At 45.0% G+C, this 17,912-nt stretch overlaps 1 protein-coding gene across 5 annotated transcripts in view; it reads left to right on the forward strand.

Moving 5' to 3' along the window:
- The window catches only part of GPRIN3 (GPRIN family member 3), a 78,850-nt gene extending 61,370 nt beyond the window's left edge, over nucleotides 1–17,480 (forward strand). For all 5 annotated transcript variants that reach the window (XM_065692099.1, XM_065692078.1, XM_065692088.1 and 2 more), the window contains one exon: nucleotides 8,911–17,480. In XM_065692099.1, coding sequence (XP_065548171.1) covers nucleotides 9,021–11,348 — 2,328 coding nt within the window. In that variant the 5' untranslated portion in view covers nucleotides 8,911–9,020 and the 3' untranslated portion in view covers nucleotides 11,349–17,480. The remainder of the gene's footprint in view (nucleotides 1–8,910) is intronic.
- Nucleotides 17,481–17,912: the final 432 nt, after the last annotated feature.

The raw sequence follows: 17,912 nt of genomic DNA on the forward strand, positions 1-17,912 counted from the left end.
TTGCTGTAGCTTACGCAATTGTCACAGCTGGCTGACAGTCAGTGTAGTTGTTTGATTTGGCTGTTTCAATAAAGCCATTTATCCTTCCCTTTCACCTTGGAGGAGGAAGACTTAACAGGCTCTTGGTGGTGTTCTGCAGCAAGCCTGGTGTTCAGCAGGGCCTTTTGCATACTTGCAGACCCTCCTGAAGAAAGTCTTCTTACAGGTGCTGTAACCTAGGGAAGAGGCGTGCAAGGAGAGATCATGTCTTTGCAGCCCTGCGCTGCTGCCCAAGACCCCTCTCTGCTGGAAGGAAGGACACCTGGGAGCACAGTGGAGCAGGAGCTGAGTGGAAAGTAGAGGGGCAGGATGGGGACATGGGGCGGAAGAGGAGACGGTGTGTGAAGGGTGATGCATCTTCAGGCTGGGGTTCACCTTCTGTGGTTTCTTCCCATAGTACACTGATCTGACCGTGCGTGGGGCTCTTTTGAGAGATTCTAGAAGCTGCAATTACATGAGGACCACAGCTTCCCCAGAAAAGGCTTTTAATCTCTGAGGAGGTGAGCTTTGAAGGCTCAGAACTTCAAGGGCAACAGATGATGCCACAGTTCTTTGTTTAAATCAGGATTTTCATTCTTCATTTTGAATGTTCTTCATGTCTAGCAATCTTCTCAAGACTAATTTTCTACCACTTTTAAATACTGTTTTTCTGTGCTTTAAAGTGTTGGAGCACAAAGCAATCCCAGGTTTCTTCTGGAAACCTGGAAGAGCTTTGCAAAAGTCGGGGTGTAAATCCATAACCACTTGGTCCTTACTCCCATGGAAACAAGCTCTTCTTGCAGCACTTCCACAGCACATGCCAGCCTGCTGCCTTTGGCCATGGCCAGAGGACAGTGACCTCTTCAGCAGAACCAGACCAGCTTTGGTGCTGAAGAACCTCCAAATGAATGTCACTGGCATGACCATGGTAGCTGTAAGCATCAGGGTACAGAAGAGGATCTCTTCTGATACAATGGCTTGCTGACAGAGGTTAAAAGCAAAGTGCAACCAGGAGTCAAGTTTACGTGCATGCAGAAGATATATGTTGCTAACAGTGCAGAGGCTCCCATCAGGGCTCTGAGCAGCCACCAGAGCTGGACATGGTGGTTGCTGCTTGTCTCCTGCCCGGGGTGAGATGGGTGCTGCCCGCAGGGAACAGATGGAACACAGGCTGGGACATGCTGTCTCAGAGCAGAGCAGCGGTTGTACTTCCTTTTAGATGGCTATCTAAATTGAAGGATAACTAATTATTCTGCTGCCAGAATAGCAGGACAGTAGAGCTGAATCAGGCTTGGTCACCGCACAGTTTTTACTCATCCATGGTGATGGGCCTGCCTATTGAAAGGTGGTTTGCAGATATGCTCACGTTTGTGTGCCTGGGTAACTGCTGAAGTGCACACACATGTCTCTGGGCAGTTCTGAACTGTTGGAGCAAGGTTCTGCTCAAGCTCACAAACCCAGTCTCTCGGATGAGCTTGTCAGCATTGTCCTGCAACCAGGCAGCCATGGGACTTACACTGATTTGCACCCTTTGGCCTGAGGTTGGAGAACAGGTGTACCCCCAAATCTGGTTCAGCCCTGCCTGGGCGCGCTCTTTGCATACCAGTCTAAAGCTGCTTAGTAGTGATTTTTCTGGCCATCCTGAGGTCATGCTAGGGATGGAGTGACTGTTACTTGCTTCTAAACTGCGATAAACACTGCAGAACCAAAACTACAACTAGATGATCCTTTGTGCTCACTGCTAGGTGCCTGAGAGCGCTTGACCAATCCAGTTTCGGTGAGCCTCTTCTGCAGCCTACAGAACACTGTGCTCTCTGGACTCTCAGGAATTCAGCAAGAGACTAGGGAGGCAGAGAGCACAGATTTAAAGAGAACATGTGCAAGAGCCACATGCAGAAGCAAACCCCAGCAATGCTATCTGCATGCTGCAGTGTGAAAATATTGTAAATATTAGATTTTAACATTCATCAGAACTGTTTTGGCATCTAGTTGAGTAGATTATATCATTTGCAGGGGCCTCTTGGAAGCGTATACTTAAGCTTTGTGAAAAACTCAGTGAAATGGAGGAAGATGCAAAGCAGTTTGTTTTGCTTTGTATTAGGCCCAGAGGCCACTGTGCCATTTGGTAGGGCTGGCTTTAACCTATTTTCTCATCTGCAGATTGTGGGCAGCAGGTTAAGATGAGGTTTGTCTTTGTAAAATGGAGTTCCCGTGCTCTGAACTTTGCAGAGTTAGAGCCTATACCTGTCAGAGAGCTGCAAGATGAGAGGAATAGATGACCACAGAAATGTATTTCTTCAGCTTGTACGAAATACTGCTAGAAGAATCTTCAGTAGCTGTCAGGCTCATTGGCACTCATCTCCTTTTGGCAAAAAAAAACCCAGTGCATCTTGCCCTTGATTTTTCACCCAGTTTTCCCTCGTATATTACCGTTACAAAGCAGGGAGAAGCAGAGCCTGACATCCTTTTTTAAGTACTAACTCTCTGTTTTATCTTTTGGACTCGTTTCCCATTTTCCTTTCTGCTTTTTCCATTCTTCAGCATTGTGTCCCTCCCCTTAATGTGACAACACCTGTGCAAGTAGACCTGCTAGGCACTGTGGGCTGTACCCCAGTATCCAGGAGGATGTGCTGCAAGGTCCAGTCATGAGCCTGGCTGTGCCCCAAGCCTGGCAGGAGCTGGGTTTTCCTCAGGGCTCTTTCAGTGTGGATCAGTTGGTAGTTTTAGCTACTCAGTATTGCAGCACATGTCACTTGTGCTCCTAGCATAGGTGCTAGGAAGGCTTATGAAGGTCTGCATGGTTTGTTCGGTGGTGTTTGCTTTAATACTAAAATGAGTGGCCTAGACTTCCAGTGAGCAGGCTTGTACAAATAAATGCCCTTTTCTCATGAGGCATGCGTACTGTGAGGGTGGTGAGGCACTGGAACAGACTGCCCAAGGAAGCTGTGAAAACTCCATCCCTGGCAGTGTTTGAGGCTAGGTTGGATGTGACTTTGAGCAACCTGATCTAGTGGAAGGTGTCCCATGGGCAGCAAGGTTGGAACTAGATGATCTGAAGGTCCTTTCCAACCCTAACAGTTCTGTGATTCTGTAATTCTATGTGTGCATTGCCACAACATTTCATATGAGCCAAATATGTAGAGGAGTTTCATAAATAGATATGCATTCATTTCAAAGTGATCAAAATGTGTCCTTTGGCTTAGAAAATCCTTAAATTCCCAATGGCCAACAGCAGGAAAGGTATATAGAGGATCCATGTTTCTGTGTGTATGCTAGGACTTCAGGCCTTCAAACGGATCTCATTTTTTTCTGAAGCAACTTTCCTTACATAAAAGAACCCAAGCAAACAAGCAACAACAAAAAAACAAGAATAATTGCAAACCTTTTCAAATCAACATACACACACCTAGAATTAAAAACATACCAAGCAGAAATGTAACTTTCAGTTTAGTGAAAAATGAAAATAAAGGGGTAAGATGAAAAGTCCTTGTAGGCACTCATTTTCTCCTAGACAGGATTGCAGCCAGCGCAGAAGTTCCTGACCTGCATGAGACTGCCTGGTCCTCTCCAGTCCCTGGGAAATTCCTCCTGTCACCCTTGGTGCCTGGACGGATGCTGCCTACAGGGGCTGCAACATGCCAGCTTATTCTCAGCTTCCTCTCCAGCATTTGTTCTGTAGCCCATCGAGCTGAGCTGTCTTCTCTGGCCCTTGTAGAGGGGTATGACTGGACCAGCCAGCCATTTAAGGGAACATGATAGTGAATGCACAAATAAGACGCATCATATCTATCGCAGCTTACCCGGTTTCTGTCATTGGGGCAGTTATGATAGAGCCAAACAAGGCTTCAGGTATGGTCATACTACTGAGGAGGCCCGTAAACTGCTAGCACTGAGCCCAGATGCTGCAACAAAAGTGCTCAGATAACATGATGATGGGCTCTGCTGATGAGCAATGTTGAAGTGGGTTGTAGTTAAAGGCAGCAGAAGAGCATCAAGAAGAGATAGGAAAAGATGAATAGCAAAAAAAGGGGACAAAACACCTTGTTGCATTAAAAGCAATCCAGCAATACGCTGTTGTCCATCTGGGCTGAGTAAGGTCATATTGGTTCACTGGATAATGAAGGAGTAAATGGGTATTTTGCAGTATCTGCTGAAGTGTTACAGACATTCTGCTAATTGAATAGGCAAAGGCCAGTCAAAAGCGCTGCACACAGTTGTCCACTTTGTATAACATCTGCACAGAGGGTGCTGCAGCCCTGTGGTGTTGGGCTTGCTGCTTATGCTGTCCACACCCTATCTATGTCTGGCATGGGTTCTTCTGGTGTTGGCAGGCGTGATCTGCAATAGCATGCGTGGTCCCCAGGCGTAGAAGTGGAAGTGCGACTTCATGCACTTTCTCCTTGAAATGACAGCCCCATCTCTTGGGTGAAGGCAAGGTATCCATGGGCATTCCCTGTCACCTGTTGCTTCCCTGTGATTGTATCATAAGAGTCTGTCTCCTGGCAGCATCCCAAATCATGCTGAAAGACGGAAGCTGTGCATCATGTACCTTGCCCTTTGGACAACCTCGTCTGTATTTTAATGAACGTGTCCTTGCTTTGCGCTGCCCTTCATTTTGTAGTGCCAGTCTTCGGTCCCACACATAATTAGGGGAAAATAACCCATGAAGCAAATTATTCACAAATAAACAAATACCCTTTGACACCAAAAAGAGGAAGTCACAGTGTTTACAGAGCATAGTAACTTAATGAACTGGGGGAAGGGAGAGGAACATTGGGTACAGAATGGAAGGATGCAAATGCATGTATATGTTTAAAATTTAAAGAAATGCTCTTCGTGTTCTACGTATTCAGTGGTCTGACATGAGCATGCTAATGTCTTTTTCTCATGTCAAGAAATAAGAAGCTGAATTCCTGCTTTAGCAGATAGTTACCTGTGTCCTTAACCCATGATGTATGATGATTTTTGTGATAATCTGAGAGATCATATGCTGACATTAGAACTGTTAAGAGCAAACGTTCAGGTTGTCCATTGGTAGAGAAAAGGGTGAAGAGAGGGCTCCAAGAACGGGAGGCTCAAGGAATGGAAAGCTGATGAGAGCCCGGACTTGGGGAGGGGATGCTTGATTAGTTTGGGAGCTGCTTTTTGATTGTTATTAAATTCTTTTTTAAAGTTGAAGGTAGGTAGAGGTGCTGGCAGTCTTACCTGTGCTTCCGCAGATTTTTCTAGAGGGAATGGGAGGCAGAATCTTGTTCTGGAATTTCCTGGGAATTTCTTGGGTTTGTTAAATGTGAAGATTTTCTGGTTTTGTTGACACGGTTATAAGCAGCAAAAGGAAAATTTACAGTCTTGTTTTACTGGCTGAGGGATGTTACCAAAATAAATAGGAGTTTCTTTACATTGGCAGCAATGAGCTCCCTGGAAACTTCTCGAGGTTTGGGGTTTTGGGGGTTTCTTTGGTTTTTTAAAGCACATAAAGAAGCACCTACTCAGTGACAGGAGTCTATGGAGGTCTGCTGGCCACATGAGGACTCTCCCAGACCATATAAGCTAAAGATAGACTTTGTCAAAGTTAGAAACTTCTTGTTTCAAAAGGTCCAGAAAAGTCCTAGTTGAGATGAGATTGACAGAGGCAGACTAATTTGGTCTGAAAGAACAAGGTGAAGGTGAACTATGCTGGTGTAGAAAATCTGTTCTTATCACTGAAAAACGATTTGTGACCTTTGCTGAGAGACTAATTTCACCTTCTGATAAAAGAGAATTTTGGGTGATTGCTCCAGGTTGGGCGTGCAACACTTTAAAAGGTCATCAGTGATCTTGATTTGTTTTGACACGGTTTTTGGCCTACTACTGAGTTTTGTATTTCTGTTTCTTCTCGGTATTTTCTTGCGGTCAGTGTTCCTTGTTGGGTTGACTCCTTACACTAGAATAGTGCTGCCCAAAGGTCCCAGCATTGTTCTTCACTCCTACATAATCGGACTCCAATAATAAAAATGAGACAATAATCATAAATAAGACTCCAATAATAAGAATGCTTTTCCAGTTCTGTGGTTAGTTAGGTTTTCTCACTTTTTCTGTTGCATGAGACTTATATTTCATTCTGATTTTTAATAATTCTTAAGAGAGAGCATTGTCAAATATTACCACATTTATTTAGAATACTGTAGTGCTTTTGGCTCCTGTCATTAGGATGGCTTAGTGAAGAGTCTAACAAGAATATAGCTCCCATGACTTGGAGAACAGTCTTTGTAAGAACCTTATTATCATAAACTAACTTGTTTTCGGAATTGTCCCATGCAGTCTAATGACCTGTTCAAGAGGTCAGGCAAAATGTCTGGGTTATGCTCTGCTCTCCCATATCATAGAATAGGTCCATGTGTTTTTTTCTGGGGGGAATTTCCTCTATCAGCATTGTATGTTGAGGGCTTGGTAGCAGAATCGTCTTTAATTCACGTACGTGGCAGACATTTAAATGTGCATTTCTGGTGATGCTGGTGAAGAGCCACTATAAACAGCTGGGGACGATTCATGGGGGGGTTCAGATCAGAACTAATTCACTTAATTGAAAAATGAGGAATCATTCTCCCATTGAGTGGCTGTGAGTTAGAGACAGCATTCCAGCATGCAGATTGCCTTTCCCAGGTTTTGTATAGTGAAGGGCCAAACAGATTTGCTCTGCTGTCTTTATTTCTTCTGAAACAGTTTGCTGGGTATCGTGTCTCATCCTGAACTTGGAGCTGGTTTTGTTCCATTATTTGTTTAGTTGCTCTTAAATGAACTCTGGATCTAAAAAATAATGTAAAATGTGACCTGCCCAACTGTATATTCTGGTTTGGTTTGCATTGATATTTGGAAAAGGAAAGAAGAGAGTAACAGAATTTAGATGAACAGATGCCCAAAGCCATCTGCTCTGCTCTTCGTAGTCATTAAGACATTCATAGTACAACAGCGTCAAATTCGAACAGCTCTCCTTTCCTTCAAGACTACGCTAGCTGGCTTTAAAATGAGCACAAAATGAAGTGAAGGTATCTTGTAGGCAGACTCAAACTTCCACTGATCTGCAGTCTGGTTCACATAAACTTAGTACTTCTCAAAAAGCTTATCAATCATTAACCTTGCTGGAAAGCCATTTTGGAGGGATGAAGGGCTGCAATCACAGATTAAAACCAGGACACTCAGGGTCCTTCTGGGGCAGGATCACAGTTTCCCAGGGCTCACATAGCCCAGCAGACTGTGTGAATCTGTGGATGGACAGAGCCCAAAGAGACAGTATAAAAATAATAGATCATTAATACCTGGAAGACATAAAGCTTCATGAATAAGAAATAAGTTGCAGCATTTTCCTTTTCTTAGAAAAATAATTTACTGTATTTATTTTTCCTTTCATTGACCACTTTTCTCCCATTGCTCTTTAAGTACTGTGAGGTGCTCAAATTTAGGATTGATTTTACAGAAAGTAAGGAAGATCTGCTGCCATTCAGGCTGAGAGAAAGGAGAGTAGGGCTGTTCTCTGGAAAGGGCTTTTGCTAGTGGGTAGGGAGGGTCAGGAACAGCTGAGCCTTTGCACAGCTCTTTCCAGCACCATCTCCGAAGTAATGTAGCAAAGAAAACCCTGCTGTGTGCCTGCGGAGACTGGGCACACAGAGGCTTAGTACTTCTCCCACTGTCATCCCTCTGGTTAACACAAAACATAATGTTCAGACTGTCTCCCAGGTCTCATACCTGTGCTTTGCTGGCGGCATAAGCTGGGGAAAGTCTTTTAAATAAGTATAGGTAGCCTGCAGTTTAAACGATGACCGGTAGGATTTTTATCACTGGCCGCCACCACTCTTGCTGATACTGACAGGGATCCAGCCCTTGACCTCTCTAGTAGGGTCTGAGTTGAGCAGTGGTAAGTCCTTTCGAAAGCCCAGCCAACAAGCACATTTGGAGATCACCTCCTGTTTGAAGCAATGGTTTCCCTGCAATCCTGGCTGGATTTCAACCTGGATAACTCTGCTCCACCTGCTTTATTTAAATCCCTCCCCCGTGCCACTGGGTATGTCATAAGCCCCTCCTGTTCTGTGGTGCTGCAACATTCCCCTTCCGGTTTCATACCACCTGCTTGTAAATTGATTTCTAGATCATCTGTGCCCCTGTCTATTAGTCGAGCTGGCTTCCTTGTAAGTATTCTGATGGATCTAAATGTGAAAGCAGTAGGTATGTGCACAGCCCCAGTGCAGTGCAGTATCTTCTCTTGGTGTTTATCTGCACCGCCCAGCAGGTGGTTCTCACCCCACATTCCTTTTACTGGTGAGGTTTGTGTTCATCCACATTAGCCTGAATTGACCCGCTGCCCCTGTCAGAAAGTCCTTGTTGGTAGCCGAGTTAGAGAAGGGCTTTCCATGAGAAGAAGGGGAACTGGTGCTCACCAAAGGTGTGGGATCCACTCACATCACACAATGGGAATCAGATCTGTTCTTCACATAGCACAACAGGCAAGGTAGTGCCTTTCCTTCCTCAGGGGGCTGTCTAGAGGATTTTATCAGTGAGTTTATCTTGTGACCTCAAACTTCCGCACAAAGTCTGCACCCTTTCCCATTTAATCCCTACTTTCACTTCATATTTGTGGTGTTTTTTCCTCCCCCTTGGCATGTCATTATGTTTTCATTAATGTATCAACAACAGGGAAGCTGTTATGGCTTTGTCCCTTGTATTGTCTTCTCCATCTGGACCTTGGAGTTGGGAGATCCTTGAAATCTGTATCTTTTATGTGGCTCCTAGGCAGAACTAGATGCTTTACTTCCACCTTGCCTGCAAGTATTTCTCTCAGAGCTCTAAAACAATGATTTCTGGGTACTTCTTTTTCCTTAAATCTGACTGCTGCTAACCCTGTGTTTCTTTCATTAACAGATTAGCTTTACATGAAACCTGTGGCTGACAGCCTGCCTTCTTGTATCCACCGCCTGGCAAAAAACCTCGGAGGAGAAAGCTGAGGGCAAACCGCATCTCTGAGACAGTCCATGGGGACTGTACCAGATCCTCTGAGATCTGCCAAGCTTCCCCTGGCCACAGCGTCTGCGGAGGAGGACCACCTGGGAGACCTTCATCCTGCTAAGCACCAGCCCCAGTTACCCAGTGGAGAGAAGGCCAGCAATGGCTTCCCATGCACACCATCCAGCTCTGTTGGAGTTTGCTTGTCTGACCTGAAACGCACAGCGGCTGCTAGCACACAGAGGTGTGAGCAATGCTGCGAGGACGATGCTAGCCAGCGTGAAGCCTTTCCTCCTGGGATCTCCAGCAAAGCTGTGGAGGGGTGTCCTGCATCCATAGAACCTGCTGGACCAGCAGCATCAGCACCCTCTGCAGCAGGAGCCCCCTTGTCGGGGTGTGGGCCAGAGATGATGCCAGCCCCACAGAGCTCCCGGCAGTTTGTGCAAGGCAGCCAGGCGAAAACAAGCTCCCTGACACAAATAGATGACTCTGTCCTGAAACCTCAGGGGACTGATGATCAGCCAGCACTTGAGGTGTTGAATTATCCTTCCCCGGGCGACCCTGTGAGGGGTAATGAGTCCTGTCCTGCTTCTCAGGCAAACCTTCTGCAAAGAGGGGAGAAAGACAGAGGAGCAGAAAAGTCAGCGACGCACACAGAAGCTGCCCTGGGGAGAGACCCACAGACCAGTTCAGAGGCAAAAAGTGGGGCTGCACACACCATACAGTTGCATCCCACAGATAAGACTGAAGAGGTGCAGAGCAGCAAGGCACCAGCCCAGTCTATCCACGAGAGACAGCATCCTGTGCACAGCACGGACCCTGGGCTGGGGAATCCAGCTCCTACCCAGCTGTCCAGATTCAGAGAAACAGGTACAATGACGGTTCAGGCAAAGAGCAGCTCTTTAACTCAGGAAGCAGTAAGCAGGACATGGCGAGATGCCGAGGTTCAGGCCGTGGCTACCGTGGAGAGCAAATCAGCCTCCACCAGTCCCAGCATCCTTGCTGCCTTCCTAAAGGGGAATCCTCCTCCAGAGGAGAAGGAAGAACTGCACATAATTTACCAAGGAGGGATGGGGCTGAGCCAGTGTGCGCTTACTGACAGTTTATCTTCACAGCAGAAGTCCCCATGTTCTCCTGGTACCACGTCAAAATCGACTGTTGTTGTGGCTGTGACTGCTTCAGCCCAAACTGAGCCTGTCAAACTGTCTGGGGTCCCATCTGATGTGGTGTCTCCAGTGTCAGCAGATAATGCAAAACCTGTTCTCCCCATGTCCTCTGCAGCTGTTACCTCTCAAGAGACATCTGTGGGTAATGCTGAAATGATGGGCGCAGCCCATGAAGGCAAGGGTGCTGCTCAGCTGCCAGTGGATGCTCCAGTCCCATCAAAGCCCACCCCTGTTGGGCAGCTTGCAGTTGACTCCAGTAATCAAACTCCAGCACAGCCTGGGTCTGGTGCTGGTGAACCAAGCACCACTTCTGTTGCTGCTGCCCCAGGAATCCAAAGCAAAGTGCAAGATCCTGTCCGTGATGCACAAAGCAGTCAGTTATCTTTACTCTGTAGTACTGACAGAGAAGTCAAGGAGAAGGAGGTCCTGGGCAGCTCTGAGCAAAAGCCTGCACAAAATAAGGGTTTGAGTCAAGGGGAGGCCATTCCTAATCAATCCATGGTAAAACCAAAGGAAGAAATCTCAATGGTGCTTGATCCTAAAGGAGAGATGAATGTTAGCAGCCAACCTGCTGCTGTCCACATAAAGGCATCCTCAAAGGATGCAGGTGAAAAGGAGAGCAGAAGCCAGGCAGATACTGGCCAGGCTCAGACGGTTGGTAGCCAGAGCCTGCAGGCAGGAATTATGCCTAAGTTGAGTGTGAGTTCTGCACATTCCACCCTTTCTTTGGAGGCATCAGCAGCTCCCCAGCAGCAGGGCCTCCATGCCAAGGAGTCCAGACGCGAGCTTCATGCAGCAGCTCATCCTGCTTCAGCTCAGGCCTTACCAAACCTGGGGGAAAACAAAAAGCATCCCACCCCAGCCATGGAGGCAAAAGTGCAGGTGAAGCAGTCCAAACACGTCAGGGATGTTGTTTGGGATGAGCAGGGCATGACATGGGAGGTTTATGGTGCTTCCCTCGATCCAGAATCCCTGGGAATTGCCATCCAGAACCACTTACAGAGACAAATACGGGAACATGAGAAACTGATCCGGGCCCAGAACAGTCAGACCCGGAAATCCATTTCTTCGGATACATCCTCAAATAAAAAACTGAAAGGGAGGCAGCACAACATGTTCCAGTCCATGCTGCAGAATTTTAGGCGTCCCAACTGCTGTGTGCGACCCGCTCCCTCTTCTGTGTTAGACTGACGTGGTTTGCAAGGATGCGTAGATGTCTCTGATGGTAGAGAGAATCCCTGCCCTCAAGTCTTGAGTCCTGCTGTTATGTTATTGGGGTTGTGATGAAGCAACAGTGGAAAACTGTTCCCTTTTGTTTTTTAAGTAGCCATGCGCTCCATAATGCCGTTATTATTGCCACAGCTGGTGTGTTTCCACTTTACACCCCCATCCCAACTGCTGTCAGATGAAAAGCTAAGCAGTTAGCAAAAGCACAAACTTAAATTGACACCTTGCTGCAGAGAGAGCAGCACCTTCTGATACAGCAAGAAGCAGAGAGATTGTCATAAGTATTATGGGAAGTTATTTATGTGCATCACGAGGTCTTACACAAAGGGGTGGGCTGGGGGAAGCTGGGTAAGGTGAAGCTAAGGTTCAACAGTTGTAAAGAACTAATGCAAGACAACCTTCCTGGTAAGTTACCCACACTGAGGCAAGTCTGAAAAGGTTATGGACATTGATCCCCAAGCAGTCTCACTTCTAGTGAGACTGCGGGGCATTGTTCTCTTGTAAGCTTCAAAGAGCAGGGTCTTCCCCTCCCACTGAAATGGAGAGCCAGGCAAAGAGTGAGAAGTAAGGCTGAAGGATTATCTTTTTGGGAGAAGTTGAGTCAATGGGATTTTTATGGCTAGAAGGGGAGGTGAGAGGGTGATATATTCTGTGGGCGTTGTCTCCCCAGACATGTTTAAAGTGTAAGCAGGCGATGCACACAGGGCAGGCAAGTCACGAGAGAGCACATCAATAGATGTACCCGCATCCAACAGCGCAGTGCCCTCTCTCATGCTGTGGCACTCCAGCCAAGTCTTTCAAAAGCAGGGAGCCATTACAGCTCCTCAGCTGGGGTGGGCAGCCCCTGCTCCCAGCCTCCTGTGGCGCTGAGCACCTCTCATCCAAATCACTCTTTAAAGTGATGCAGATCTTTTTTCTCTCTCCAGAGATACACAGTACCATTTTCCCGTAGGAGCAGGCTATCCTGTGCATCTGGATCCATGAGCCTACTGGTCTAGTGTGTTACACTGATTTCCCTTTTCCCCTTTAAAGTCCTTAGCCAACTCTCCTTCTTTTGCAGTATTTTGGTGCTTTTCTTGCTGCCTTTCAGAAACTGAATACCATTTATTTAGCCTGTGCATATTTTGTTTTACCTTATGCTCTCTATATTATAAACCATTACATTGTTAACTTGACACATTTACTTTACAGAACTACTGAAATCTTGAGACAATCTTTGATGTATTTCTGATGTTAGAAAAGTTGTAGAAACTGCTAATAAAAGGTAGCTTAGTGACTGTTTCTCCACAAGTGTGGTATACAATAATGTCTTAAATGTATGTTGGTCACATTTCTCACCTTAATAATATTTTTCAACCTGGGAAATGTGTTTCCCACTCGCTTTTTATTCTGTCCATTAGAGTTCATGATGGGAAGCTGGGGAACTCCTGCGGTTTGTAGAAAATTTAGGTTTCAGTCCGACAAAGCACTGCAGATTTGGATACTGTAATTCTGCAGAGTACTAGAGTTGAATAGGCGTTATTTGTATTCCATTAAAGGTTTTTCATGAATCATGATGATAATTTATTTCTGTCTGTAGTACTACACACCTGACTTACTCTGTAAATCTCACAGGTTTACACAGTGTAAATGAGTATTAGCATATTTTTTCTTCTTTTTCTGTAAAGCAGACCTTAGGTGGTCCCCTTTTATTTAGGAGGCTGGACTTTTTGAGTGTATCGACTGCCAAGCCTTCAAAGCAGCTGTCTGGGGCAATTTTTCCCCGGCAGAGAGGTAAAGTACTGTAAGATACAGTATTTTAACCAAGTTCACTGCAAGGTGTTGCCCATAGACGTTACATTGAATTGACACTGGAGATATTCAAGGCCCGCCTGGACAAGTTCCTGTGTGATGTACTGTAGGTTACCCTGCTCTTGCAGGGGGGTTGGACTAGATGATCTTTTGAGGTCCCTTCCAACCCTTGGGATTCTGTGATTCTGTGATTCTGTGACTCCTAGGTTTCTTCTGGTATATATTTGGAGGCTTTATAGCACGTTCTTGTTCCATTTCTGTGCATTATTTCAAGTCCTCTCCCACTTGATGCTGAATTGTTAATTCTGAAATACCACATTAGAGAGTGTCTTCCCACCTCTGCCTGCAGAAGGAAAGTCTCATGCCTTTTTTGTGTTAGTACTACTGTTTCCATCCCCTCCCTAGCAGTGTCTGAGATGTGAGTTTCACGTGAAGTTTTGTGCGGGATTAACGCTGGCAGTATCATTAGGTCAGGTTAGTTGACAAGTTCAGTATCTCTTACCACTTTGCATCTGTCAGCCCTGAAGAGGTTCCCCAAGTTGTCTGCAGTGTTTGCTGTGTCCTGTCCAGGTCAAGGCTTTTTGCTGCTCCTTTTACCTACCTGCTGCCCCTTCCCTTGCTAGCTGCTGCCCAGCCTGTCTTCCTGTGAAATGATGTCCCTTGGCTCAGCTTGCATCTCTCTTGCCGCTGTCCCACTCACTTGTACCGTTGTGAGCCAGCTTATTCTGAACTGCCCCTTTACAAATATGCTGAGTCTGAGTATATAAATAGATTGTCATATTTATTTTTTTTTCCAGAGGAGAATAAATGGCTATCACACATTTACCAATTTCCATGAATTTTATCCTTTAGCTTAAGCTCTCAAAAATATTTCTAGCATATGGGTATGAGTTTCTTTATTGAACCAAACTGGGTTTGGCAATGGATGAGCAGGGTGCTGGGCCAGCACTAGAATTAATTCTTCTTTGTGAGGAATGGAAGGTCCATCCTCATTCCCTGCAGCTGCTTCCATCTGTGAGTCTTCGCCACACACACCTCCCTCCCTATCCCAAATGACTTTTCTTTCGGGAAGATCTCATCAATACATACGTACTGCAAAACACCAATGGGCAAGTTACTAAGTGGATGCATCATAACAACTGCATGAGCATAACTGGAAAAAACGTAGTGGTCAGCAGAGTGCTGTGCTTTTGTACTCTGGTAAATAGAAGTGCAAAGACAAACAGCAGAATGTCAGTGATGCTGCCTGCTGGGCACAGAAGTCCTGCAGGGGTGCATTTGAAGCCAAGCAATAATGTGCCAAAATGCAGCGCACAAAAACAAGTCAATAATCACCAGTGCATCTCATGGGAAATACTATAGGTTTTCACTTTGCCTTGCTTAGGGCAGACTGTAGGCAGCCTGTTAGTTTAGCGCTGGTAATTTATGCTTTCTCTTGTGTACGATCTCTAGATAACGATGTAAATCCTCATATGGATGATGCATCTTTCACCAGCAGCAAAACAGAACTATCTTTTGGGTAGCAAACAGCAAATATTCTGCATGTGAGTGGTCTTGTAGCAGTCAAGAAAGACTATTCTTGTCAAAAATGGAAGTGTGCTAGGCATAGTAGTATGGCAAAGGGTAGGAGGAGATGATCTGTGTGCCACCACTACCCTCTTTTTCTCTGCCCAGTGAGCCAGAATCATGTTGCATTGGTTGGATGGTTAACAACCAAAGAAATCCATCTGGGCTAATAAAAAGAGGATTCAAAACAGAAAGGACATTATCATTCCCAAGAGTAAATCTGTATGGGAAAAAACCCAAGAGAAACCTGTGTTGCAACCTAGCCAGCTTAAGTAACTCTTAAATTCCGTTTGTTACAAGATGAGAAATTTTGGGAAACAAACTAATTGTCAGGAAATTCTTCCCTGTTGGTTGGATCTTCTGGGAAGTTTGACATGGTCAGAACCATCAATAAAAGCAGTGAATGAGAATGGAAGAGTTACTTCTAATTTCATTACTTCTAATTTCAGTTTAGCAGTATGAGACTAAGCATGTTTCAATGTTACCAATACAAATCCTGTTGCCAATACAAAGGAGAATCTTGTTGCAGGCAATTGGCAATATAGTCCTCAATTTCGTATGAGGCTTTGACATTCACCACTTGGTTGGTGTCTGCCAGCTTTGTGTTGCTGTGGCACAAGTGCTGAAATCCTGCCTCATTTCTGCAGACTTGGTTTCAAAAAAAGAGTGTGGAAAGAGCTGGAGGGACAAGGAGGAGAATATCTGTTTCAGAGAGAGAAAGCCGCCTTTTGACTATACAAGACAGGAAGGAGGGACCAAAAGAGAAGTAAAAGGAAGCTGATGTAGATGCTTCACAAGGAATTCCCAATCCTGCATCTGTAAAGCCAGCATTTTGCCCATTTGCTCATTCTGAGCACACACTTTTTTCATATTGTCAGTGTCCCATGGCTTTTAGGAAAATTAACATTTCTAAAGGTTGTATATTTTGCTAGTGCGTACAGATATATACAAATGCAATTTAAAAAAACACTAGGCAAACAACCTCAGTTTATTACTGCTACTACTACCTACGAGCTTGTAAAATGCACTGTTTGGGGAAGTATAATCAAGGGACTCAGAAAAGGTGAATATATGCTCTAAAGATAACACTAGTTTTTATCTTGAATTTCATTGCTATGTTGAAGTGTTAGAAGTGGAAATCTGAATGAAAATCAGTGTTGAAGTTGATGAAAAATTCAACTTGGCTGCCACTAGTTTTCAGTTTGGAAATCTGATGAAATTCGCCATACCAGTGTTTCATTACATAGGTCAGTATATACAAGGTTTCTGTGAAACTACAAATGTTATTAGCTTATTAGCTTTGCTGTCTTGTACTGTGTCTATCCTTCTACACCACTGGAATGGCTGCAGTGTTCTCTTATGGGCCTAAATTATCTCACTTGAGTCAGTGTAGATGTTTAAAAGAATGAAGTATTAGAGCTGAATGGACCCAGACTGGAATTGGTATCATCCTTTTAGTGTGGATTTTGCATCAGATCCTGGCAAGGGAGATTTGCAATGTGAAAGATTCTTTCATCATTCAGGCTTCTTTAAAGAAGAATCACATAGAGAGGAAATATTTTTTCCTCTAGGAAAACATTCACTGTAGGTAACCTTACGTGTGCATGTGTCCATGCTTAAAAGGAGTGTGCGAGTATGCAGGTCTCATGCATTACTCATACTCCAAGATTACAATTTTCCCTTTGCCCTTCTGATTGGATGCTGGAGGCTTAGCATTTTCTGCAACTTTGAGTCAAGTTAAATCACTCTGCAACACAGAAACAATGATTTTCTCCTTATTGGGTCTCTAAACAGCTGTATCTAAAAAACCCACCAGCTATCCAGTCTCTGTGCCTCGACTTTCAGCAGAAGGTACATTGGCTGGAGTGTGCAGAGCTGTATGCTGGTTCTTGAGCTTTGTGGAAATCCACACTTACATGTACAGAGCAGTTTCTGCACACAGACTGTGTGTGACGGCAAGCATTTGAGCTCGTTAGGACTAGAGTCACGTCAGCTGGGTCCCATTTGAAGTATCAGATCTTAAGTTTTTCTTAGCTTTCTGCTTAGACTGACACTCTGGAGTCGAAATAAATGACCATTCTGCCAGCAAAGTCTCCAGCACTTTTCTGCTGCAGAATATGAGTCTCTCAGATGCTTCTCGGGAGCAATGTTGTAATAGGCAATCCTTCTGCTTGAGTGTCCTGGTATTTCCCTTAGCCCAATTCATAATCAATAGTTTCAAGTACAGGAAACACAACTTTAGACATTGCCCAAGGGAATTTCAGTAAAATGGAAGAGAAAGATCCATGTGTTCGTGGTACATAAAATCACTTCTGAAGTTAAGGTCTCAGTTGCAGAGTGAAAAGTGTTGGGAGTTTCTACTCAGAGTTAAAGGGAGAGCAGGTGAACTTTGAATTCCTGGCTGTTGCAAGCACCACAAAAATGATGGCCATGAATCAGTCAGCAGCAGCAGAAAACCAGCTTGGGGGCTTCTAATGACAACTAATATTGTCGTGGCTTTATTATTTTTATAGTTACACTGACTGAACGTGATGTACTGTACAAAGTAAAGCTAGCATTAGGCTTCCAGGTGTGCCGTGGCATTCGAGACATAGCAACAGAAGTTTGCATGTGAAGAAGTCTTACAGTGATACTAAAGCAATGTTACCCACCCTATCGAGTCCCTTAGGAATTTAATGTTTTGCTGTTTTACATCTCCTGGTTTCCATGCCAAGTACAATAAAATGAACACTGTCTTAACTGTTCTGGGTCTCTGTTTATAGGCTGACATGGGGAAAGAAAGGACTTTCAAGTGTGGCCATTCTGGCTAAATCTGTGAATGTAACACAGAGCAGCTACGAAGGGCTTTCTGGATTCAGGCCTGAGACCTGGCACCCTGCAGAGCTTCTTGTGGTAGAAGCCATCATGTGCTGTCCCTGCCAGAGAAGATACCCATCTGCTTCCTTCTGTGTAAGTGCTGTTGCCTTTTCAGAGCTGTTTGTGAGCACAGGCTTTTCTGCGGGGCTGAAACTCTACCCTTTCACATGAATGCATTGAGCCTTTCAGCAGCCCATTTCCACACAGCAACACATTATTCATCCAGCTCAGCACCCCAGGAGCCAAGGTGGAAAGGGCAGCATTTTAACCCTGAGGTGCCACTGCTGTAGCAAATTGTCACCACTATCCACCAGC

Source organism: Lathamus discolor, chromosome 1 (genome assembly GCF_037157495.1).
Source record: "Lathamus discolor isolate bLatDis1 chromosome 1, bLatDis1.hap1, whole genome shotgun sequence".
In the NCBI taxonomy this organism is placed as follows: Eukaryota; Metazoa; Chordata; class Aves; order Psittaciformes; family Psittacidae; genus Lathamus; species Lathamus discolor.